The 24,913-nt window shown below is 38.7% G+C and overlaps 2 protein-coding genes across 5 annotated transcripts in view; both read right to left on the reverse strand.

Annotated features, from left to right (window-relative positions):
* Positions 1-3,771, reverse strand: part of LOC123310174 (calpain-B-like) — a 32,636-nt gene extending 28,865 nt beyond the window's left edge. Inside the window, exons 1-2 of one of the 2 annotated variants that reach the window (XM_044893624.1) lie at positions 3,426-3,771; positions 3,044-3,064 (exon numbers count right to left, since the gene is read on the reverse strand). In XM_044893624.1, coding sequence (XP_044749559.1) covers positions 3,044-3,064; positions 3,426-3,692 — 288 coding nt within the window. In that variant the 5' untranslated portion in view covers positions 3,693-3,771. The remainder of the gene's footprint in view (positions 1-3,043; positions 3,065-3,425) is intronic. The other variant, XM_044893633.1, reaches the window with a different exon arrangement.
* A 5,038-nt stretch (positions 3,772-8,809) lies between these two features.
* LOC123312831 (ALK tyrosine kinase receptor) lies at positions 8,810-24,697 on the reverse strand. 3 transcript variants are annotated; one of them, XM_044897356.1, is made up of 20 exons: positions 23,324-24,693; positions 21,547-21,760; positions 21,148-21,413; positions 19,961-20,247; positions 19,552-19,718; positions 19,258-19,451; positions 19,039-19,198; positions 18,682-18,829; positions 18,483-18,626; positions 18,278-18,426; positions 17,977-18,146; positions 17,613-17,885; positions 15,506-15,613; positions 15,255-15,450; positions 14,912-15,197; positions 14,667-14,857; positions 14,357-14,586; positions 12,633-12,838; positions 12,240-12,440; positions 8,810-9,701 (listed from the first exon to the last, which is right to left on the reverse strand). In XM_044897356.1, exons 1-20 carry the CDS (start codon positions 23,868-23,870, stop codon positions 9,402-9,404), a joined length of 4,437 nt encoding a protein of 1,478 aa, XP_044753291.1. In that variant the 5' UTR covers positions 23,871-24,693; the 3' UTR covers positions 8,810-9,401. The 3 variants fall into 3 exon arrangements, with proteins under 3 accessions (XP_044753291.1, XP_044753284.1, XP_044753294.1); XM_044897349.1 differs by having other exon boundaries at positions 17,571-17,885; XM_044897359.1 differs by lacking the exon at positions 12,240-12,440 and having other exon boundaries at positions 17,571-17,885; positions 23,324-24,697.
* Between the last annotated feature and the right edge of the window lie 216 nt (positions 24,698-24,913).

The raw sequence follows: 24,913 nt of genomic DNA on the forward strand, positions 1-24,913 counted from the left end.
GTCATTAAGAGTAGCTGGATGATTTTCTGAACTTCTCTGCCTTTTATTGAGGTTGTCCCAAACCTGCTCAATCGGATTGAGATCTGGACTTCTTGCTGGCCATTCCATTGGTTACGACTGTTTAAGCTATGCTGACGACATAGTTCTAAAACACTGCGCAAAAAAATTAACGCACATTCTGAAAATCTCAATTTTAATGAAAGTTAACTCTACATTGACTTTATATAATAACTTGGCTATAACTGGCCATTCCATTCGAGAGACTTCAACCTCTTCAAGGTACTCCTGAACGATGCGCGCACGATGGGGTCTGGCATTATCGTCCATAAAATGAAATTTTCACCAATGTATGGGGCAAATGGCACTACACGCTCTTCAAGAATGTTCCTTATATACTTATCAGCATTCATAGCTCCATTATCAACGACCACTAGGTCTGTGCGAGCAGTCAAAGATATTCCACCCCATACCATAATCGATCCTCCCCCGATACCAGTAGTATTCAGGAAATTGCACTGAGCATATCTTTCATGTGGATGTCTGTATACAAGGGAACGTCGATCACAGTGGTAGAGGCAGAATCTAGACTCATCTGTGAAGAAAACTCTTTCCCAATCGGCCTCTTCCCAATGGATATGCTCTCTCGCAAAATGCAAACGCGCCCTTCGATGGGCTGGGGTAAGAGCTGGGCCTCTTGCCGCGACACAAGGCCTTAAATCATATTCTCTGAGGCTCTGAGTGCTAATTTGCACCTCATGAGTTTGCTCAAGCTGAATTTGAAGGAGGCGAGCGGTTGCAAACCGTTGTCTCAACGAAGAAACTCTCAAGTAACGTTCTTGAATGGCAGTTGTTACCCGTGGTCTACCCTGTCCTGGTCTTCGGACATTCATACCTGTCTCCCTGAATCGCTGCAACATTCTGGACACACTTGTATGGGAAACTCCAAACCTTTCTGCAATTCTTGTGTATGTCCATCCTTCTTCTCGCAAAACTACCGCTTGGGCACATTCCTCTTGGGTCAAATTGCGTGTTTCGCGTTGCATAGCGATGTGCGTTAATTTTTTTGCGCAGTGTATTATATTAAAGTGAAAACAGAAACAAAACGAGTTTCACTGAAGAATCAACATGTATAAGCTAACTGAAGTGGGGGGATTGACAATAAAACTCCAGCATTTTTGTCAACGAAATAGATGAAGAGAAAGTGAAATTTTCATGCAATCAAAAACGACAGGTAGTGTCATACCAAGAGTGCTTTGCTATTCCACAAAACCCTAATCAAAGTGACATTTTCACAACATGCAACATCTTTAAAACATCCAAATATTCAAAATTCCAGTGAATAATCCCGATAATGTAGGATATCATGAGTTGTTTCTGTCGCAGCGCTTACGACAGCATTCAGTCATTCGGTTGCAGATGCAGATCCTACTTCTGCCCTTTTAGTGGTGGTTGTTGTTGTTGCAGAAAACTCGTATCCAGACCTGTGACCAAGAGGAGATCAAGATTCGGGGACATATTCAAGGGCCAAACACCGAATTTAGAAGATCTCAACTCTTACCGTAAGAAGCACAAAAACGGAAAGGGTGGCAAAGGCAAAAAGAAAAAACGGAAAGGAAGCGGTGGAAATGGAGGTGGGAAAGGGGGTGGTAAAGGAGGAGGAAAAGGTGGTGGAAAAGGCGGTGGAAATGGTGGTGGAAAAGGTGGCCGGGGAAGTAAAGGAGGAGGAATGTTTGAAGACAGTGAAGGTAATTTAATAGAAGGCGTGAAAGGAGGTAAACATAGGAAAAAAGGAAGTAAGGGTGAAAATGGTGGAGAAGCAGGAGGAGGAGGCGAAGGGGGTGCTGGCATCCATGGAGGTGGTGGAGGAGGAGCTGGTGGAACAGGGGTAGGAGGACCGGGTTCAGCAGGTGATGGTGGAGCTCTGGGTGGCGGCAAAATCAAATGGCGAGAAGATAATGAATGCAGACCGAGCCAACAAGTGAAATGTCCCCACACGTGCACTCTCAGGCCGAAGAAATGCATGCCGAATCAAATGGGACCATGCAACGAAGCTTGTCTGAAAGGAAAACCTTATATAGATCCACAAACACCATCCAATTACCCAGGTATGTCTGCTGGGAACCAATCAGCGATCAATTCAGGTCCTTATTGTGCAGCAGGTGGATTACAAGGGAATTATGAACAGATGCAGAACTGTACTTTCAATCCTGCAAACCAAAACTGGGGGAATATACCTCAAACTGCACCTCCTCAAGCTAGACCTGCGTTTTGCTCTGGAAATACGAACTTTCCAGGCATTCCTCAAACCGCCCCCGCTCAATACTGTAGCCCACAAACACCAGGGTCGTTTTATCCTAATAACATGGGAAATGTACCGCAATATTATCCCCCTCAAACTCAAGCTTCTATGTATCAATCTGCTCCTCAATACTGCAGTCCTCAAATGCAAAGTGGTTATGGAAACATGGGCTATGGACAGACACCGCCAAACCCACCACAATACGCACCCAATCCACAAGGGATGTATTGCCAACCTAGAGGATTTGATGGAAACACAGCCAACCCTCAAAATTATTGTGGTCAACAACTCAACAATTACGCAGGTTTTCCTCAACCGCCACCCCTTTCGCCAAACTACAATGTTCTCCAGTCATCCTCTGTACCACCTCAGATGTTCTCCAAGTACATGCAAGGCGGGGATGGAGCCAAGATAGAACAGCTTCTGACTTCATGCTCCGCTGTCGGTTCGTACAAATGCAGGACTTGTGGAAGAGAAAGAAAGTTTGTCCAAACTCTCTACGTCCAACCAAACGTCGATAATGTCTTCACCACTAAAGATGTGAAAACGAAATGTTCCCAAACTGTCTCTTGAGCCAGGAAATAACAAGTTTTTTCATGTGTGATTATATTGTTCATTATAATACAGTATTGATAGCAGATTGTATTTTAACTCTCTAGATTCTTTTAATTCTGATTTCCACAACAAAAAATTCAATGGAATGATTGACCTTTATCCACTTAAGATGCTTTTTTTTCTACTCACCATAACAGTGTCAGTGAAATGCTGTTAAAATCCAGGTAGGCAAAAAATACAGATAGTCGTTAGTAATTTGAGAAATGTTAAGTCGAATATTTCGAATATTATCCGAAATGTTGCAGATGTAACCGCTTTTGATGTATCGGACATAAAACAACTAAAGGGTTTTCCAAATAGGGCAGATCGATCAAGCTGTGTGTAAAAAACTCTCGAAATCATTTTTTATATCAGCTTTGAACTGTTCTAGAACTTCACCTGACGTTTCGTCCACTACTATACTCTAGGCATATTCAGAGAAATGCTAAATCCTTTCAACATCGACCTTATTTGATCGGAAAGCCCTTTATAAGACTTATAACATTCAGAACCCTCTTGATTGGACACTTACAACAGCGTGCTGCTTCCCAACCTTCTGTTCTACAATCTCAGGCTCCTCGACAGGTTCTGGTGCTGAAGCTGCATCCTCTCCATCAGCTGCGTCTACGTTGTCCAGGCTAGGATAAACCGAGTTCGTCTTCCACTCATCTGGACTCAGCTGCCAACCGTAACCACTTCCACTCCAACCATAGCCATTCTGAGGGCAAGGGGGTTGGTCGTAGTGGAGCTGGGGGTATGCGCTATTATACTGTTCGATGGTTGGTATTACTCCTGCCATTTTTAGAGCTGCCTTAGTTTGATTTTTATAAAAATTGAGATCACTAGCACATTTCTCCGGGGGAAGTTCTGAAACGAAATTGATACGAGTTAAAAGATGTTGAATATGAATTAATAGTAGTAAAGGAAGAAATTTCAATAAATATTGAGCATGAGTCCAATGCTAATTAATTAGCATGAAAACTCAATAGTAAATCTCTAAAAAAAAAAAACAGAAAAACACTGAAGGAAACCCAGAAGCTTTCACGAAGAACACCAATAAAGCTGAATTTGAATAGTTGTTGAGTAACTAAGAAACTTTTTGAGAAGAATTTCAAGCCCCTAAATATTACATTTTAGAAGTAACAGTGATTATGGAAAAAGGACAGAATTGAATCGAATTTCTTAATCAATGAATAACATAGGATAAAACTTTTTCAACCCTAGCAACACGCCACTAAAAGCCAACAAAAAAAGAACAATTAAAATCAAACAAGAAAAACTCGAAAGAAATGAAAAAAAAGTTAAAAATCTTTTTCATTCAGTTTTGATTCGTCCAAAATTTTACGAATCAATTTCTCCCCACTAAAATATTTATAACCGGATAATAGAAGAATCATTTCTACTGAAGTATGCGTGAATACATTCATGACATCATGAATTTTAATGATGATGAAACAATACAATTCAAAATATTTCATTTAATATATTCAACTTAGTTATCTCATCTTCTAGGTGGAAATTCATTTCCTAATCAACATTTCTCGATTTCACTCAACCACAAATATTTGGCACCAAACTATATCTTTGTGTTTTCCGAGATTCTGAAGCCAAATTCATTAAGTTTGTTTAAATAGTAGATGTCAATGACTAGATGGATGTTCGAATTTAAATGGGAAAGACGGTACATAGAATTTTCTTGCTTCATCTACTATTTGTAGATACTCGGCGGGTAAAAATAAATGAGAAACATTAGATGAACAGTCGTAAAAGTTTCCAGATACCCAGTTTCGCAAAACATACAATGTAGATTGATTGAAAACCAAGGTTACAACTGATATTTAGAGACAAATAAATGTTGGACTCTAAATACATTTGATGAATTGGTATCATCCCATTTTGAATATGCCAGATAAATAAAATATCGATGTGAAAAATCTAAATGAACAGGTTACGTCCCCAGTTAGAAATTTAAGTCCTGTGGAATCCAGAGAAGGAAAATATTAATTATTTGTGATATCAATTGAAAAAATTCATTAATTTGAACGTGAGAAAACTCCAGTAGATTTTTGCGGCAGAAGTTTAGCGTGTATATCTAAGTTACAAGAAGGATCAATAATAAGATAAGAAAGGAAATCGTATGCTTGCGAAACATTCTCTATCATAATCGCATTTATTTTGATTTTTATAGAACCTTGATCAGCAAATTCAGAAAACTAATCAACTCCTTCAATTTATTCTCAAGGAAATGGTTTCTTATTATGGAATAGGATTAGTTCTAGGTGCAAATGACCTAAATGAATCATTTCCTCAGCGGCATAGGTAACTTTATTACAAGTGCTGAAGAAATCTTGAATATTTGTGGCTGGATTATCGTAAATTTTTGTTCAACTTTTTCTCATACTTTTCAATGTCAGAATTATTTGAATGAGTTGATTTTGATATTATGATGTAGATATACAGAAAAAAACTCTGCTGATAGCACAAATGAAATAACCGAATTGAAAATAATGAATGGTTGAGTTCTCAAGAAAATTGTGCTAGAATGATAATCAATGTGAGTTTTTTAATCAGTTGCCTCAATTCGATGAAAAAATATTTTTAAACGAATTCTTTACTTTCCAATGAAGGAATAGCAATTTCTAAGAAAAATCTCTACTTTTTCAACAATTTATTTCAATGAATGTTTCATCCGAAAACAAATAAAAATGTGATAGGTTATGTTGTATATCATCACTTGGGAAAGAAATAAACATGCACTTTAAAATACGTCATCATGAATGACGCATAGGTACATGATGATGGCATATTTATCATTTTCCAGATCATCATTTCATGGAATTAAACAAAACAATTCCTGGTGGTAAAATACCCTAACCTTGCAAAAAAAATTACACACCGGCCTCAGTTTAGAGTGAAAATATTAATTACCGTTCTTTTTCAGACGATATAATTTCATTTCAATTGATTTAACAATTACGATCCTCAATAACAACAATGAAGTGAATAAATTGATATTTTCAGGTTGGACCACATGACAAGCAAATCAATGTTAACAACCAGAAGCCAGAGCAAGATAACAAGGTCAATTTTCTTAAAGCCTTTCTTTTCATGATTTGAGTACTAGGTCAGTGTAACATGCAGTTAATAGTGCCCTTGTGATAATGAGGTTATGTTAGTCGATCAATACAGTTTTCAGCCCATATTTTACCTAAGGATTTGCTGTCCGGTAACGAAACGCAAAAAAATTGAAAACAGAGGTTAATGTTTATTAAACAATGTTATTTGAGACACATTTACACCGCACAGTTTTCACTTGTCACATTTGACAGGTTTAGTAACTTCCAAATTAATCGTTATTTTCTTGAACACAAATAAACTTCGTTGAATGGGTTAGAATAGACTGAATAGAGACGCGTAGACAGATAACTTCGTACTGATCTGGATGATCAAAAACAAACGTGTCCCCCACGGTATAAAACCCGAGTTTATTTCTGTATCTTCTGTTGTAGCCGACAAGAAGTTGGTGTGAGTAATAATCGGACTGCTTCTGAACTGAACTATCAAGGACAGGTCGCTCATTAGCATTGGCGGTACAGGTCGAGGCTTCCCAGATTATCACCTTTCAACAAAGATCGCAAGTGATTTAACAATTCAAATATATCAATTACATTGGAATCATCAACCCATTAACGTATTAGTTGTAGAAACAACTGAATGTTTGACAAGTGAACGATAGTAGCCAGGGGCGTAATAAATCATTATTTATCTCTTGAAAACTAACCTCGTTTAATTTAAAAAAAATTCACCGATATTAATGAAATCAATGAAAATTTAATCTAAGTGGGGCTTTAAACCCTCCTGATACATTGCAACACAATTTTGCCAATTCATCTCCCTAAGAAGAATATAAAAGAAATTGCGAATACATCCAGTTGGACCCCTAACACGCCAATGGTTCACGAGATTCAAAATTGAAGATCGCAATCGATTTCAATAATAGAAAATCAACATTGTTTTTTTTCTCCAAAAATTTCCAAGAAAATTCCTCATTTTTCGACACCGTATCGTATATCTCACAGAGGTAAAGTGGAACATTGAAATCGATAAAATTTTCGATAGAGCAAGCATACCTGCTATGCAACATATTCCGGATTGTTTGAGCAGAAACTATCCTACCTTGTACCAATAGCTTGCTTATAATTCGGGATGCTGTGAAGTGTCGTGGAGCTAAGCGTATCAGCCGATCTTGTGCGACGGTAGCTCTTGCTCTTCCACCCCAATGAGTATGTGCACATAAAGTAAGTCATGGGTGTTTTCTGTGTATGTGCAGCACTTGCCCTAAGACGATAGCGAATACACGCTCTCCTAACTGCACTTTGCAAAACCATGAGAAGAGTAGCAATTTCTTGTTGAGTTAAACCTTCGTTCAACCAAAAGACTATTTGTTGAAATTGGAAGGCTCCAAAACGCGTGACAGTAAATCCATACCAGATGAGTTGCGATAGTCCATTATCAGAAATAAAAATAAAAATAGAACAAATGGGGAAGAGTGTAGGAAGAATTCAAGCAACGGTATATTAGTAACACTTATATATTTTACGTAACATAACTTACATACATTATGTTGAATATATTTTGACTCTCAATGCAAAATACATGAAACAAACTATATTGTCGAAATTTACAATAAAAGAAATAATTTTTTTGAAACAATAATAAGGATAATCTCGTCAAATCCCAGTCTTCAACAATTTACCTGCCTAACCTAACTTATTACTTCCTACATCAAGGAAAAACGAAATGAGTGGACGTCCAGATTTTATCACAAGAAATAAACAATTAAACTCTTGAAATTTATCACATACTGATCTTCGTCTTCCATTTAACCACTTCTCATTTAAACATCTCCACATTGTTCGTAACATTTGCAATAAACTAAATATGACACATTCAACGCACAAGTTTCAAAATAACTATTTCTTGATGCCACACTTTCCCGATACACAATAATGAATTTTATGTACAATTCTTAAATTTACTAAAGCTTTCATTATCATTTCGATTTTGTATTTGTTGTGAAATGGTGAAATGACAGTTTCAAACGAAAAACTACAGTATGGTTTTTACAATCACAAGTACAACAGCAATCTGGCGTTTCAAAATCGGTAGAAATGATGAAATATCATCGTTTTCAGAGTCGTTCTCAAAAAAATGCTCAGTCTCAACTACCGATTTTCGAACACTTTGGACACAAACTCTTCAGTATCAGTATGTTGGTTTTTTATTGTGGTAGTGTTGTATTCATAAGGTAAAGAAAAAAAAATGAGAAAAACACGACAAGTATGAATGTGATGAATGATACATTGCATGGTTCAATCGATGATGACAAAATTCTTGGTTGCTGCGTATATTTTAGCGTCTATCCTACTCTCACTATACATATAAAAGTTTTTAAAAACAGTCCTTTTGCCATAGAACGAAACCAATTGTCAGTAGAATTCGGATTTTTGAAAAACTCAACTTGGTACTCCATGAAAACACTTTTACTGCTTCTCAAGTAAAAAATCATAAGCAGTCAATAAAAGTCGAAATATTTTTCAGAGATAATAATTTGTACAGTGTTTCAGATAAAAGTGTTTAAACATAAAAAATTATGAATTTCCTCGGATGACTCGCATATAACAATAATATGCTTTAGCAGATTGAGAATAAATAAAAAAATTACCCTCATCCTCCTGGCTTCAAAGAGAATAATATTAGGAGGTCACTCATCAAATTATATATCCCAAATTTTAAACGAAAAAGATCCGAATTTTATTCCATAGTCCTTACTCGCCTGTATAATAAAATGAACGCCCTATTTTCTTCCAAAATGGGCACGATGAAAATCCATAAAAATTAACCCTTGCAAAAAATCTAAATGAGTGCTGGCATGTCGGTAACAGATATGTTTAAAAAAAAGGGCAAATAATGTTCGGCTTTTCATCAACTTGTAATATTATAGGCGCTCGAACATATACAGGCTCATTCAAAATGAAGGCAAATCCGCAAAATCTGTCAAATACCTAATAGTTTTCTCCAGTTGTTTCTCTGTCACTTTATGAAACTTTACCTGGATTTTACTTTCGTTCTGAATCCTCCTGTACATGAATACTTAAGTACACACTTCCAAAACTGTTGTACCTACTGAAATGTGAGAAATTTTCGTATGCCAAATAGCAACCGTTCTGTTTTGATAATAAAAAATTCACAACCTTGAAAACTCAACATTGAGTCGAGGAGAGAGAATTGAATAAGATACGATATTCCTTCGTCAAGTATCTTTCACGTTGCAGAAGAGGTAGAATTTACCAAAGAGCATTGTTCTCCGGAAAAGAGAAGAAGGAAATTCCAAATTCTAAACGGAAAACTATTGCTTGCGCGTCAATTATGACGCTCGTAATTCGGCATATATATCCCTTCAACCAACGGAAAATCAACAATTAAAATTCACGTTATCACATCTAGCTCAGTTTTTCTCGTTTTTGTCACTGAAAACACCCGCCGGTTTCACGTTTATCGTGATATTAAGACCGTTAGCCACTACCCCGTTTCCTGTGACTCCCGCTCCCCCTGCTGGGACGTTGGCGTACTTGGCCTGAGGTGAGGACTGCTTGATTAGGGCGCCGGCATCCAGGGATATCCCAGCCTTCAAAGAGGCACTCTCGCTCTTCACGTTGTTGTTGTGATTGCTCAGTATGTTGCTTGGCAGAGAAACCGGAGAGACCTTCACGTTGGGTATATTGTTGATAGCGAGCAGGAGGTCCAGCTGAGACAGACAAAAATGCATGAGAAGGCGATAGAGGGTACATTCAGATTTTGGTGATTGCGAAATTCAAATTTGAAAAATCTGGTACTGTCCAGGAGAAGATCGAGGAAATTTGCTCCAAATGACAGTGAAATTGAAGGTTATGTTTATTCATTTCAATTTTCTATCGTGGGGTAGAAAGATTCCTCGAAAGTACTTATGATTTTTGTTATGATTCCTATGATTTTCAAGGAATTTCTCACTACATCCCTCAGAAATACGTGAAACGTTCACAGCTCTGTTTACTGACATCTAGAGTGTTCTAGAGGACATAGATTCAGAATCCGTAAAAAAATTTTGTCTGTGTGTGTGTATGTATAATCTACGAGGTGAGTCTTTGACTCGTACAAATAGTTCAAAAGTAGATTCTTCGGTTGGAAAAAAACACTTTTTTCCCATACCATTTTTTCTGATTCGGCCCTGATAGAAAGATATAGCCATTTTAAGTTTTCATAATGAGCTATGCCAACCCTGGAGAAACAAAATTTCCTAAAGAATAACAAGCTAAATCTATGACACTACACATCTGTGGATCTTTAAAACCGAGTTGCATTCAGCCAAAGTACCCAATTTTCCGAATATCGCAAATATTTTTCAACATCAAATTACTCGAAAACGGTGCATTATACCAGAAAATATGAGGAGTACTTTTAGTTTATAAAAAGTTCGAATATTCCTTAGATAGCGTCCAACATAGTTTCAAAGTTGGGTTCTTTGAATTTTTGGTATTTTTATGGTAAGTGATGATCATAATGAGAAAACTGGAAGAAGTGGGTGATATCTTGTGTTCGAAAAAGATTCATCAAACAAATGAAAAACTATATTCCGAAATTCATTTCATTCGATAACACCGTTTGTGAGATAGGACTAGAATCAACATTTTTTTCAGGTTTTTCAACAGCCTGTATCTTTTAAACCGAGCCGATTCGTAAAAAATGGTAAAGGAAAAAAGTGTTTCTTTTGACCTTAAGATTCCACTGATAAAATATTTGTACGAGTCAAAGCCTCACCCTTTATAATTAAGAAATCTAGAGGGTGGTCCAGATCGTAACCAAGAAATTTTAACCACGTATTCTACATCAGATATAAGCCCTAGTTTGTCATATAAACATATGTCGAGAAATGTTTCCTCTCCGAGATACGGGGTGTTGAAATTTTAGAAAAAAAAAATGTTTTTTATTAATAACTTTCACACTGCTTAAAATATTTTTATGAAAATTGAGACATGGGTTTTGAGCGTCAAGGAGCACTTTTTGCATAATATCATTTCTCTTCTATTCTACCAGTGGCGTCCGTACTGCAGCGAGACTGAATATTTTCAGATAAAAAAATGATACGCCACTGGTTTTTCCGACAATAAAAATTACTATATAAATCCTTATTTAATTCGAAGCAAATTCGGACTTCTGACTTTTTGCTGTACGAGGCACCGTTTCCGGTTAAAATAATAAAACACATTCTCATTCAGGAAGAAATCGCCAAAATTTGATATAGCAAAAATTAGTCTTATTATTATTATGTACCTGCCATATAAAATTTTGGCGATTTCTTCATGCATGAGAATGTGTTTTATTATTTTAACCGGAAACGGTGCCTCGTACAGCAAAAAGTCAAGAGACCGAATTTGCTCCAAATTAAATAAGGATTTAAATAGTAATTTTTATTGTCGGAAAAACCAGTGTCGTATCATTTTTTTATCTGAAAATATTCAGTCTCGCTGCAGTACGGACGCCACTGGTAGAATAGAAAAGAAATGATATTATGCAAAAAGTGCTCCTTGACGCTCAAAACCCATGTCTCAAATTTCATAGAAATATTTCAAGCAGTGTGAAAGTTATTAATAAAAAACATTTTTTTTTCTATAATTTCAACACATCCCTGAGAGGAAACATTTCTCGACATATGTTTATATGACAAACTAGGGCTTATTTTTGATGTAGAATACGATCTGGACCAGTCTGTATAATGCACAAATTTGCTGGAATTTAGGGTCCCATTTTGAAAATTTTTTGCTCGTCAGGTATGCTGATTTTTCGAAAGAATTTTATTTCAAGTTATGGAAGAGGAAATTTTCTTCTCGCAAAAAGATCGCGATGCAGCCACATCTTATGTAAAATCGGAATTTGGGAGTTTATCTACAGGAAAGCTAGATATATTTCTTTAGTAAATTTCTTAATTCCAAAATATGCTCAAATAGCAAGATTTCTTTCATTTAAAATAGTCTATGGGGCACCACCTGGTGTCAATTTTTGTGACTAAAGTTAGTACTCGGGTGTTTAATCGAGAAACGCAGAAGATTTTTGATGTTTTAATGGGAGTTTTGCCAGATTCACATCCAGTTGCAGGAGCGTCCATTATAATTTCATGACCCATTAAAATTTTAATCGTCCACTTTTGTATATAATAATGGAGGATTAAAACATTAACGGACCATTAAATTTCAATGTACCTTCGTGCAGCTGGGCGTATGTGAGGAAAACTAACTGAAATACAACTCACAGATTCGGTTACATTTTCATCCTTATTCTGCTCGTTCTCAGTCAAAAGTGGCTGGGTGGATTTAGAATTCGGCATGATGAAAGACGTCTCCCAGCTGTCCGAATTTTCCGGAAGAAGCTTTTCCACAGAAGATGTGGAACCTACAGGATTGGGAACTGTGTTGTGATTGGGTATGAGGTAATCAGAAGATTGCGGTATGATCTGTGAAGGAGGTTCTCAATTAACTTCCAGTGTGATCAGTTATATGAAAACTATAAGATATTTAGCTGATCTTTTCAAGATATCGCTTTATGATTTCGACGCGAACTGTCTATCATGAACGATTGCGATGGAACCCTGTAAGACACTAGGACTCTAGACAGATTTTGGCTAAAAGTGGAGGAAAATTATTACCTGTAAACAGTTATCATCAGAATTCATAGGTCTCATAACAGTACTATCCCTCTCTGCAGAGGGGGGACGGTGAAAAACTGGTAGGGGCGCATTCATAACATCGGGATCTTGTGCGCAGTAGCCTAACCTCTCAAGGATAGTAGCAAAAGTTGGTCTTTGCTCGGGAGTAGGATGCCAACACTGCGTCATCAATCCGTAGATCGGTCCTGAAATTAAATATTGAATTTAGTTGGGGAGCCGAAGAATACCTTGGACCCTGTAAAGTACCTCTACCAAAAATTAGACCTGTATATAGGGGGAATAGGGGTCTAGGACAGCCCATCAGAAGAGTAAAAAAAAACGATCGTTGTACATACTCGTACTGAGCGTGTCAGATTAAGATATATGTGGTTAATTACATGTTGCAAAGTATATATTCTCTTAATCTGACAATTTAAGCGTGTCGAAAATGTGTTGGAGGGCTCCAAAGTTGCAAAAAAAAACGTCACGTGTACATTCTCGAGCGCGGTGGCGTTTTTTCTTATTTTGAAACTAATGATTCAAGAATAACGGAAAACATATAATCTGACAGTTTTAGCAAGCCGAAACAATAAAAATTGGCCATAAAGGTCACAAAAATCAGTTTTTTTGAATTATCTCCTTTTCCGGGCTTCAAATCTTTTTCGCATTCATTATAAAAGTTGTAGAGCATAACATTTTCTATAAATTTTGTTCCAAGCAATTTTTTCTACGTTCAAACGTTTTTGAGATATATGGCGATTAATGCGAGGTGTTTAGCGATACATGCTGAAGCGAAAATTCACTCGTTGGAAAATAGTACATTCTAAGGTTCACACACAGACAACACTAAAATTTTCGTGACTAATTTCGAAATTGTCATCATAGAAATACCTTGTCATATTACAATTGTAGATTAGACTGGGATTCTACATTGACCTTGCCCTTTCCTATGTGTGGCTAAGCTTCTTGCCCATATCGCAATCTAACTCCAGAACGGTTAAGAGTATGTTAAATTGCTTCAGACAAAAGTTGTGTAGAATTTTATTATCTACAACTTTCATAATGAATACAAAAACGATTAGAGGTACAGGGAGGGAAATATTCGAAAAAAAAAGGATTTTTATCATCTTCAAAGTGTCAGATTGAGAAAACCGCCCCTGATTAGTGTCAGATTAATGGCTCAACACGTCTACAATACCCAGATTAACCACCTGTATGAAAATCTGACACGCTCGAGTATGTGCAAGTATATTTTCAAAGGACCGCTGGGACCTTGCGTCACGTCCAAATTGTCAGTCCCTTGAAAAGTAGCTTCCTTTGGGTCCAATTAACATATCCTCCAAAAATCTGAGACGCTGGAATTTTTTTTTTTTACCATTTTCAACTCTTCCGTACGGTCAGTCCCACCGCGCAAACTGTCAGATAAGCATGAATTCATTATCAGAGACACGTAGAGCATATACAGTATTTTAATCTGACACGCTCGATTTTTTTTTACATCTTTGAGAACCTGCAGACGCTTTCCCCACCGCTGAATGTGCATACATCATAGAACCTTTTTTTCTTTCGACCATCTAATCTTCAAAATCCACTAGGTCTCCACGACGCTCGAGTAAATCCCGATATAGCATCGTCAGCTCCCCAACTAATAGTTTCTGGCTGGGCTGAGTCCAAGTGAACAAATAATTAAGGGTATCGAGTTACTCGAGAAATTGGAAACTCACCTGGACAGTTAGCAGGAGGATCCAACCTCCCTCCACTGGTAACCAACTGCATTACCTCCCTGTTCGCGCAGCCTGTATACGGCATGTATCCCATAGACATGATCTCCCAAAGTAGGACGCCATACGACCAAACATCCGTCTTGCTGCTGAAAATTCCATCCAGGAATGCCTCAGGAGGCATCCATTTGATAGGCAGCATTGCTTTGCCCCCTTTCCTATAATAATCGGACCTGCAAGAAGATGATTTCTCTAGAGAAAATATTCAACGAACAAGGAGAGTAATCTTGTCGATAATGGGAGATTTGCTCACCTGTACACATCTCGTGCCATGCCGAAATCGGCAATTTTGACCACCCTGCCAGGTCCCTTCGTTGTTAACAAACAGTTTCTAGCTGCTAAGTCTCTATGAATAAATCTATTCTCCTCTAAATACCTGCACCCTTTGCACACATCTATCGATATTAGTATCAAATCATTCATTGTCAAGGAGCTACCTCTCTCCTAAAAAACACAGTTAACGTATCGAAAAATACATTATTGGGGTCTAACACTCACGGCCTTGGGTCTGGACTCCCTCAAAAAGTTCTTGAGATCTCCGCCGGCCAAGAGTTCCAAAACTATGAATCTTGGATGTTTGTCGAAGCAAACGCCGATGAAATGCACTATATTGGCGTGATTGAATTTGGACATTATTAACGCCTCCATGAGGAAGTCCATTTCTGCTTGTGACGTGGACATTTCCGGCAACGTTTTCACGGCCACCGGCATCTCCACAGCATCGCAAGGTCTCTGCCTGTAGAAACCCTGGTAAACCTCCCCAAATGCACCTTGACCAAGAGCTCTAAAGATATGTCATAATGAGATGAGCATAACTTTAATTCCATTAGAGGAAACTCACTTGACAAGCCTCAGTTGTGCCCTTGGTATATCCTTGAGATCCCTTATGGTATAAACAACACCGCCAAACTCATAATTCGGATTATATTCAGTCATCATTCCATCCGAAGTCATCCTGAGCCTATTGAGCTGCAAGTCAGGACCCGACAATTTCTTCCTTTGCAACAACCCCGACGCTCTTATTTGGTATCGGTTATCTGTGGAAAAACCCTTCGTGGACACATATTTTCATTTAGGACGTTCGAAACTTACACATGATGCAGAAGATAGCGGATATGACGGCCAAAACAAACAGTATAATGCAAAGGATCATGATCAGTCGTGTTTCGTTAGAGCTGGCGCCTGAGAGACCTGGACCTTCTGCAAATATAAGGAAAATTGAATCAATATGACTTTGGCCAACCTCTGGAGATATATCAGTAATGTTCCCAATTCAGCAAATCACTCGTGATTAGAATTCACACAAATCCAAGGGTTTTCTGATGTAGGGAATGATTATGGAAAGATAAAAACTATCAAAAGTATTAACTACATACCACTAAATCACCCTTATTCACAAAATATCGAAAACTAATAGAGATTAGATCAAAATTTGCAAAAATGGCTTTAACTTTAAAGGTTGGCAAAACAGAAACAAAAGTAGATACTGTTGCAACATCGAAAATTTGTAGATTCAAAAACAGCCTACAGTTGGGGAGCCGAAGAGGGAAATTCGGGATTTACTCGAGCGTGTCAGATTGATATAAGAGGACACACCTTTGACCCTGTAGAGTACCTCTACCAAAAATTAGACCTGTATATAGGGGGCATTGTCTAGGACAGCCTGTCAGAATAGTAGAAAAAAAAATTATTGTACATACTCGAGCGTGTCAGATTGAGATATATGTTGTTAATTACATGTTGAAAAGTATATATTCTCTTAATCTGACAATTTAAGCGTGTCGAAAATGTGTGGGAGGGCGCCAAAGTTACAAAAAAAAAACGTCACGTGTACATTCTCGAGCGCTGTGGCGTTTTTTATTATTTTGAAGCTAATGATTCAATAATAACGGAAAAAATATAATCTGACAGTTTAAGCGAGCCGAAACAATAAAAATTGGGCATAAAAGTCACAAAATCAGTTTTTTTGAATTATATCCTTCCCTGGACTTCAAATCTTTTTCGCATTCATTATAAAAGTTGTAGAGCATAACATTTTCTACAAATTTTGTCTCAAGCAATTTTTTCTACGTTCAAACGTTTTTGAGATATATGGCGATCAATGCGAGGTGTTTAGCGATACATGCTGAAGTGAAAATTCACTCGTTGGAAAATAGTACATTCTAAGGTTCAGTCCCAGACAACACTAAAATTTTCGTGACTAATTTCGAAATTGTCATCATAGAAATACCTTCTCATTTTGACAATTGTAGATTAGACTGGGATTCTACATTGACCTTGCCCTTTCGCATATGTGGCTAAGCTTCTCGCCCTTATCGCCCTCTAAATCGAGAACGGTAAAGAGTATGTAAAATTGATTCAGACAAAAGTTGTGTAGAATTTTATCATCTACAACTTTCATAATGAATAAAAAAACGATTAGAGGAACAGGGAGGGAAATATTCGAAAAAAAGGGATTTTTATCATCTTCAAAGTGTCAGAGAAAACCCCCCCTGATTAATGTCAGATTAATGGGCCAACACGTCTACAACACCCAGATTAACCATCTATAAGAAAATCTGACACGCTCGAGTATGTACAAGTAACGATTTTTTTTTACATTTTAAAGGACCGCTGTGACCCTGCGTCACGTCCAAATTGTCAGTACCTTGAAAAGTAGCTTCCTTCGGGTCCAATTAACATATCCCCCAACAATCTGACACGCTGGAACAAATTTTTTCTTACCATTTTCAACTCTTCCGTACGGCAGTTCCACCGCGCAAACTGTCAGATAAGCAGGAATTCATTATCAGAGACACGTAGAGCATATACAGTATCTTAATCTGACACGCTCGAGTATGTACACCTGACGATTTTTTTTTTACATCTTTGAGACCCTGCAGACGCTTTCCCCACCGCTGAAAGTGCATAAATCATAAAACATTTTTTTCTTTCTACCATCTAATCTTCAAAATCCACTTAAAGACATCCACGACACTCGAGTAAATCCCGATATAGCATCGTCGGCTCCCCAACTACTAGTGTTTTCGCAGGATTTCAGTATCTTAAGGAAGCTTTCTTGAAATAGGGTCTAGCAGATTCCTGTAGTTTGGGTTAATCTAGCCAAATCAAGACAGTAACTCCACTCTTCGCATCAAACCCAAGTTCTCCCACATACCTTCATATGGATAATCAACATCAAGACCAGGTCTAAACTTACGAACGCAAATCTTCCCATCAGCATCCAGCTTCCACCCGTCCGGACATATACAGGCAACCTGAGATCTCTTGACGTCCAATGCAACGCACCTATAGTCGCAATCGCACCCTTGGATGGCGGCAATGATCATGACGTAGCCAGGGCCTGCGTTGTAGCCTGGATGAGCATCAGATAGGTGAGGTATGGATCTGGTGGGGTCTAGGAAGGAAAAACCACCACCTCCGTTTGTACTGTTGCCTGATGGCGCATCGCCCCCGGCGTAACCGCCTCCACCTAAAAAATAAGATTTATATTGAAGATCTTCTAGTGCCATGAAATTTCTTCAGCTTGATTTAGATCTTCTGTTTCTTGAAAAGCAACTTACCACCTCCATTTCGACATCCCCCTCCTCCACCGCCAAAGCCTCCATCCCCGCGATGGTCTGTCGAGTTATAGCAAGCTTTTCCTCCCAAACCTCCTTCAAGAAGTGATTTACCCATAACTGGAACCTCCAGTCCAAATTGCCCCTGCCAACCTCCGCCTGCTCCCGAGGAGCTGAGGGGATAAATTGTGTTATTTCAGGAAGCGAAATTATCATTTTTGATGGAATTTCCTCCCTACCACTCCTACTTACTAGCTTTATAGAGAGATCAACTTGATACAATCAGCAAAGATATGTTACTTACTCCTTCCCATACATCTTCCCAGGCACTGGAGCCTTCGACGTGTTGATAGCTTGACCATGTTGGTTTCCGGTATCTATGAACCTTCCAAGACCTAGGCCACCACCTCCAGCGGCTATGACAAGTGGTATAGACTGCTTGCTTCTATTACGCTTCAGAGGATGGAAGAAAAATTATCACTGTGCTATCTCATGTTGAAAACACTCACCATAAATACATAAGTTGCTCCCCCACCCCCGCCTCCGCTGTCATTTATTGTCATATTGAGGAACATTCTGAATGTTTCCGTGGGACTCATCGGAGTGTTTTGAGTACTTGGTCGGCAAGAGCTGTTACTGTGTGAGTGAAGCATCTGTAATATTTCAAAAAAGGTTATATGGAAAAGCTGGGAAATAGATTAATCAAACCTTCTCACAAGCATCCGATCCTTCTTGGCCCACCAGGAAGATGAGTTCTTGCTTCTCCCTCAAATGGACAACTGTGCGTACCATGGCTCCTCTTGAAGAGCCCATAGCGCTGCTACCTTTACCGCCACTTGCGCCAAAGGCAAGAAGACTGAAATTTTCACATATTTCGATGAATTCACTTATACAAAAACAGTACATAATATGTTTTTAGTGTCCCTATACAGGAATTATGTATATACACTGATAATTCAGAAAAAATATAACATATGTTGTGTCAAACCATCAATATCCTGGTATGGAAGAAGAATCAGTATGGATAAAATTTGTGTCCTCATTGGTTCAAAATTAGGTACTTACGTATAATAGCCTTCAGAGGGCACGATCCATTTCTGCATGCCTCCTAAAGTGGACTCATACAGCACCGTAACCTTAACCTCGGTTTTACTGTAAGCCTTCGCACAGTCGCCTGGCGTGGGACCAAACCTTCCTGTCGCCCCACAAGTGGTTATCTCATAATCTGAAAGAAATAATCGATACCAACAAGGTGAACCCTCCAATTTCGGTATCTTTGCTCACGAGTTACATTCACGAAATTTTTATGAGTCTCACGCCCCATCAAGTGGTTGCCCATTGGGTCGTAATAGTTGTATCCCTTCAGCTCCTCAGCCGGTATGTTTAATCCGAAACACTCTGGACTTAAAGAAACATCGTCAATGGCTATGTCGCTAATGAATCTGAGTCCCCTCTTGGCCTCGAAATTCAGGAAATATCTAGAAAATGAAATGTCATCAAAGGCGTTGGCCCTGGGACTGATCCCTGGGGAACTCCACAAAAATTTTCCGAGGGAAATTTCAGAAGAAATGTTGATACCTGTGGGTGATGTTTGGTAGAATGAAGGATTGTCTGACCCATCTATCACCATAATCGTTGTAACTCCAATTGATGTCTATCGGTGCGTTATAGTTTGGTCTGAGTTCCGTCACCTGAAGCAACAATCCGCTTTTGTGTTTTCCGGTCTGGTGTAGATAAAAACGAATCTGAAAACATCGTCGTTATAAGTACCAAAGTACCGTTGTCTTAATGGAGTATTATAAACGAATCAGAACAATTTGGCGCCCGAGAAAACATTATGATAGGTTTATACGATTTGTTCATTATAACAAATAACAATAGTTATGATCTGCGGTCTTGAGGTCTATTATGCCGCCCCTCAGAGCTGTTCTCACAACTGCACCATCATAACAAAATAGCCTTCAAAGTTATTATGTAATAAGCTCACCGAGCAAGAGTTGTAGTACTGCGAGGATATATTCCCATGCACAGATGGTGGAGGGTTGAATATGATGCTTCTCAATTTGGCCGCGCTGGCGAAACCCATATTGTCTTTCAGCATGTTGACGAAGACGTAGTGTCCGGTGATGTTCATGTAGGTGTGATCGGTAGAAGGTCCCGTGGAGTTGGTAGGCGTTGCGCCGCTATGTCTTGCCCACTGGAAGGCATCGTTGTAGTTGTACCAACCGCAGAGGTCTTCCTCGAAAGAACATCTAGCTCCGTATGGCATTTGATCTGCAAACATTCTCGAGTAACATCAAGTATTATGTGAGGACTCAACAGAGCCTACTAGTAAGCCTACTAGGAAGTTTCATAAATACTAGGGCGAACCTAGACACGGAAGTACACAATCGTATAAATTCGGCAACAGGGGCATTCTGTAAGCTAAAGGACAGAGTGTTTCAAAATCATGACCTCAATCTGAAGACCAAGACAGCTGTTTACAAAGCAGTGGTCCCAACGCTTCTTTATGAAAGCGAAAGCTGGACACCCTACAGGCGACATATTAAACAGCTTGAACAAACGCAACAATGTCATCTAAGACAGTTAATGCACATCAGATGGTTCCACAAAGTTTCAAATGCAGAAGTCTTGCAGCGCGGGAGTTGTATAACAATTGAGACTCAAGTAACGAGGGCCAAACTCAGATGGACCGGCCGCATTCTGAGGATGCAAGACACAAGACTCCCCAAAATAGCTATGTATGGCTTATTCGCAGAGGATACTCGGAAACCAGGAGGCCAGTATAAGCGGATTAAGGATATACTGCATCAATCCCTAAAATCAGTTAATGCCAATCATAACTGGAAACAACTAGCGTTAGACAGATCACAGTGGAGGTCTTTGGTCCACAGTTATAATGGAGATTCGAGAAGAATTCAGCGGCGGCCAGATCTGGTTGGTGACTATCCATGACCGGAGTGTGGAAGGATCTGTAGGTCACGGTTGGGTCTATTCAGTCACAGGAGTCATAGTCGCAAGTAGCCCTAAGAAATTATAAGTTTGATCGCACCGATAGTTTTGTTTTTGAGTCTTTTTGTAGATTTATTCTCGGTAACGGGATACAGCACCAACTGAACTAGTAAGATAATGAAAGAGTAAAATGCGTGCTTACTCATGCAAAGGCTTACTTACCACAATTCTGCATTTCGTCTTCACCAAACTCGCAGTCTTTGGTTATATCGCATATCTTTGTGTTGTTGATGCAAGGAGGGTATGACTTGCATCTGAAATGATGTGGCGCAGAACACGTGTCATCGTCTTCGGGATAACAATTGATCAGCGCCAAATTATCGAATGCCAGGGTGGCGTTACTGCTGAGGTTTTTGGCGGGAACCACCTCGAGAAGTATCTTGAAGCTCTCCGATACTTTGCCGATAGATCTCGTAAATTTCATCCATCTGGAAATTCCAGAAGATAAAGATGAAAAGACTGTGGTGCTTGGTATGAATTTTTAGGCTTCAAACTAGAGTTGAGTGGTTTCTATTGATTATGGCATCTACACACGATCATATTTATATAAAACATCTGTACCTTCTGTCATCGCTTCCATTTATATGGCCCAGCACCCACTGCGTATGATTGTTCATAGACGGTTTATCTATAATCACCCTGATTTCCGAATTATCCATGTGCTCTTGATATATCCACACTTGGAATGTGCAGGTGGGTTTGGTTGATTTTAGAGGTGGACTGGTTAAGTGATACTCCGTTTCTGAATGAGGTGCTCGAAGAAGCAAGAAACTTCCTGTAGAAGAATACTTATGTAAATATTTCCTTTGAGCGTGCAGCATATGTATTTTTAATGGATCACCAAAGTGATGATTCCATACCACCAGACTTTTCTAATTCAGTGACATCAAATTTTGAAAAAATATTTAATTAGGTAGTTTAAGAAGAAGGGAGGAGAGAACTAAGTCCTAAAAAAAGAGCAATCTCATTGGCGTCATAGTGGTCTGCCATTTATGGTGAGTTTAAGCAGAGAAACTTAGAACTTGCTTGCACGTGTTTGGCATTGGTCCCATTCTTAGGAATTAGTTCTTAGCAACTCTGCATAAATTCACCACACACCTATCATGGGAAATATGTATATTATGAACCCACCATGATACACATTTCATTTAACTTTATACAGTCTTGTAAGGATTTATGTTAGCTCAAAAATTTATTTGGATAAAAAATATTTTTTTCTCGATAAGGATCTTGAGTTTAATGGTTATCATATATTACTGGCTCACCCTATGCCCCACGAAATGACATGGAAATCAAAACACCCTGTATTAATGAATTTATTAGAAAGAATTTCTAGGAATATATGTATGTGCTGAAGGCAGAATAAGATCAGTTTTTCAACCATAAATCTACATAGTGGTTTCTGTGTCATCTTCTGTTCTGACAAAAAAGTAATCGCTATAAGACAATTGTCATAAATTTATGTTATTAACATAATACCCAGTTTATGTTGAAAGCGCCAAAAAGATAAAAAGTTTTATACTGAGTTCGATTATTTTTTAGTATACGACGAAAGAAAAGATTTTCGATTCATTTTTGTGAATCTTGGAAACTATTTACGTGAATCCTCTTTATTCTTCCCGCTTAGAGAATATTCGGTTTATTTTATTGGAAGTAATAAACCAAAAAAGAATCATGTCGAAATCTTTCTAGGGTTGCTGTTTAACAAAGATTCAGAATCTAAACATAAAGGATAAAGGGGATCTATATCTATATTATTGATATTTTCCTCATGCGTTTCATAAAGCGGGTTTCACAAAACTTCATCACAATCACCGAAACGCTTTTATTTCTGAATATATTGAAGAAGAAGCAATTGAGAATCGTAGAAGGGACGTATATAGAACATAATTTGATGCTAGAATGATATTCTGAATGCTTATGACTGAATTATCATTTGAAAACAAGTTGACGTTTATCCGGTAATCAAGCGTGATTCCCCGATCAAGCTATGTGAAACCGGGGGTTAATGTTCTGAGATTAATTGATTCTTATAGTTAGAATAACTGTTGTCCTGAGATCCGGATGATTTTGCTTTTATAGCAGCTTTTTTCACCGTTCACAAAAGGTCCTTTCGTTTGCATAAAAAGTGTAGGACTTTTCTACACTCGATTTAAGTATTCGTTTGCTGATTGAATTTACACCAGTGCAGAGGTGCAGTTTATTTTCATCTCCTGTTGACTATGTGTAGATAAACTACACTTCCTCTACACTGGTGTAAATCAAATCGAGTGTCGAAAAGTGCTACACTTTTTATGCAAACGAAAGGACCTAAAAATTACAATGAAATAAGCCTTACCTCCTTCCCTCTCATTCGCATCACTCTTTGGTCCTCCGCTACCTGGCGCGTAACTTCTAGTAGTGGCAATAAAAAACCCATTTTCAATGTCCTTCCTCCACGTCCAAGAGCAATCCTCCTCGAAGTTACAGTTAGTGTTCGTACCCTGATAGAAAAATTGCCTCGGACCCTTTTTGATCACCCTGCTCAACTTGTCCACAAAGATCTGCCTCTTGCCATCGTTGACTTTACTCGTGGAAAGGCCTATGTACATAGGTCCATCCTTGAAGCTGTGCGCCGAAGAACTGTTGTAGCTCAACCTGGGGGTCGAATTCGCTTGCAGGGGCTCCTCTTTGTTCATCGCAATGTTCAACCTCCTCCTCAAGTCCGATATGCTGTTATCTGACGCTTTCCTCTTGAACCTAACGTGTTCGTCTTCTTCAGCCTTACTTGAGGTCTTGAGGCTGCACGCGAAGGTGGAGTTCTCCTCCGAGTATCCACATTCACTGTACACGTTCCTGAGCGACACCAGGTGCAGCACGATCAGGAGAAGAGACGTTCTGGCCATTTTCACCAAGTCAGATCCTCATTTTTGCATACACGCGTATCGCCGATAACATTTTTAGAAAAATCTATCGACCGAGCGATCTACCTGAAGCGGTTGTTTTTTCGAATTCCTGTTCATTTTCACTCAGGTGTTGAAAATCGATCGCGAAGGTTGTTCCCCGAAAAGACGAATAAAGCAGTTTTATGAATGTTGTTACATGTTTCCAGCCAACAGTGGGCACAAGGGACCTTGACAAAATCAAGGGTGTCATCCACCGAACTCACAAATCCGACCGCATATGTTGTTTGCGTTGGGAACCGTCCGATAGAACCGAACCAAAAATTCGCATCCGACGAAAAACCACACGCTTTTCGCTCACTCCTACGTCCAGTTTGCGTTACAACTAACTGACGGGCTCGTTTTCCAATCCACCAACGTTTATTTCTATAATTTAAAAATTGCTGTCATTACACTAGTTTCGGATTAAAAATACTCTGGAACAGCCCAACTAGAGATGCTGTGCTTTAGCCAGATTGCGACGAGACGGGCTTATGGAAGAGTTGGACGAGGAAAAAGGATGCAACATATTGATTTTATCCCAGTTGTTTTCCATCTTGTACGTCGAGATGGCTGCCCGAGGCGACATCTTACGGGATGGAGAGGGAATTTGGGATGTATTTGGAGGATATCCAGGACAAGTGGGTTTTTTTGGTTTTGTTTGCGACGCTTTCTGCGAGGGCAATATTCTGTCTAATAATATGAGACTTCTTCGGATCTGTGGAAATGGTAACGTGCGAATAAGGAATGTAATACACGTTTATATGAGTTAGAATATTGGAAATGATTAGTTTGCCCGAGAAAATTTTCTTCAAACAGGTCCTTTTGATACTGGAATTAAATGGGAAACGATCTGCTTGAATAAAATAAGATTGTGTTAGAACTAGAATGAGTTTTTTCTGTACCTCATAACGAAGTTGGGTCAAAGTCAAAGTGTATTTTACGAAACAGACACCCCTAATACTCCAGGGGTATTCAATGGGTTAAAGATCCGGAAATCGGGAAGG

Source organism: Coccinella septempunctata, chromosome 1 (assembly GCF_907165205.1).
Source record: "Coccinella septempunctata chromosome 1, icCocSept1.1, whole genome shotgun sequence".
In the NCBI taxonomy this organism is placed as follows: Eukaryota; Metazoa; Arthropoda; class Insecta; order Coleoptera; family Coccinellidae; genus Coccinella; species Coccinella septempunctata.

What these genes read in the sequence shown, in the direction of transcription:
- LOC123312831 (XM_044897349.1), bottom strand. Translation starts at nt 23,870, where the DNA reads ATGGCCAGAACGTCTCTTCTCCTGATCGTGCTGCACCTGGTGTCGCTC. An exon ending in CTACCAAACATCACCCACAG is followed by an intron (nt 19,452 to 19,551) that starts GTATCAACATTT and finishes TTCATTTTCTAG; the next exon opens with ATATTTCCTGAATTTCGAGG. An exon ending in GGGAGTCCAGACCCAAGGCC is followed by an intron (nt 14,858 to 14,911) that starts GTGAGTGTTAGA and finishes TGTGTTTTTTAG; the next exon opens with GAGAGAGGTAGCTCCTTGAC.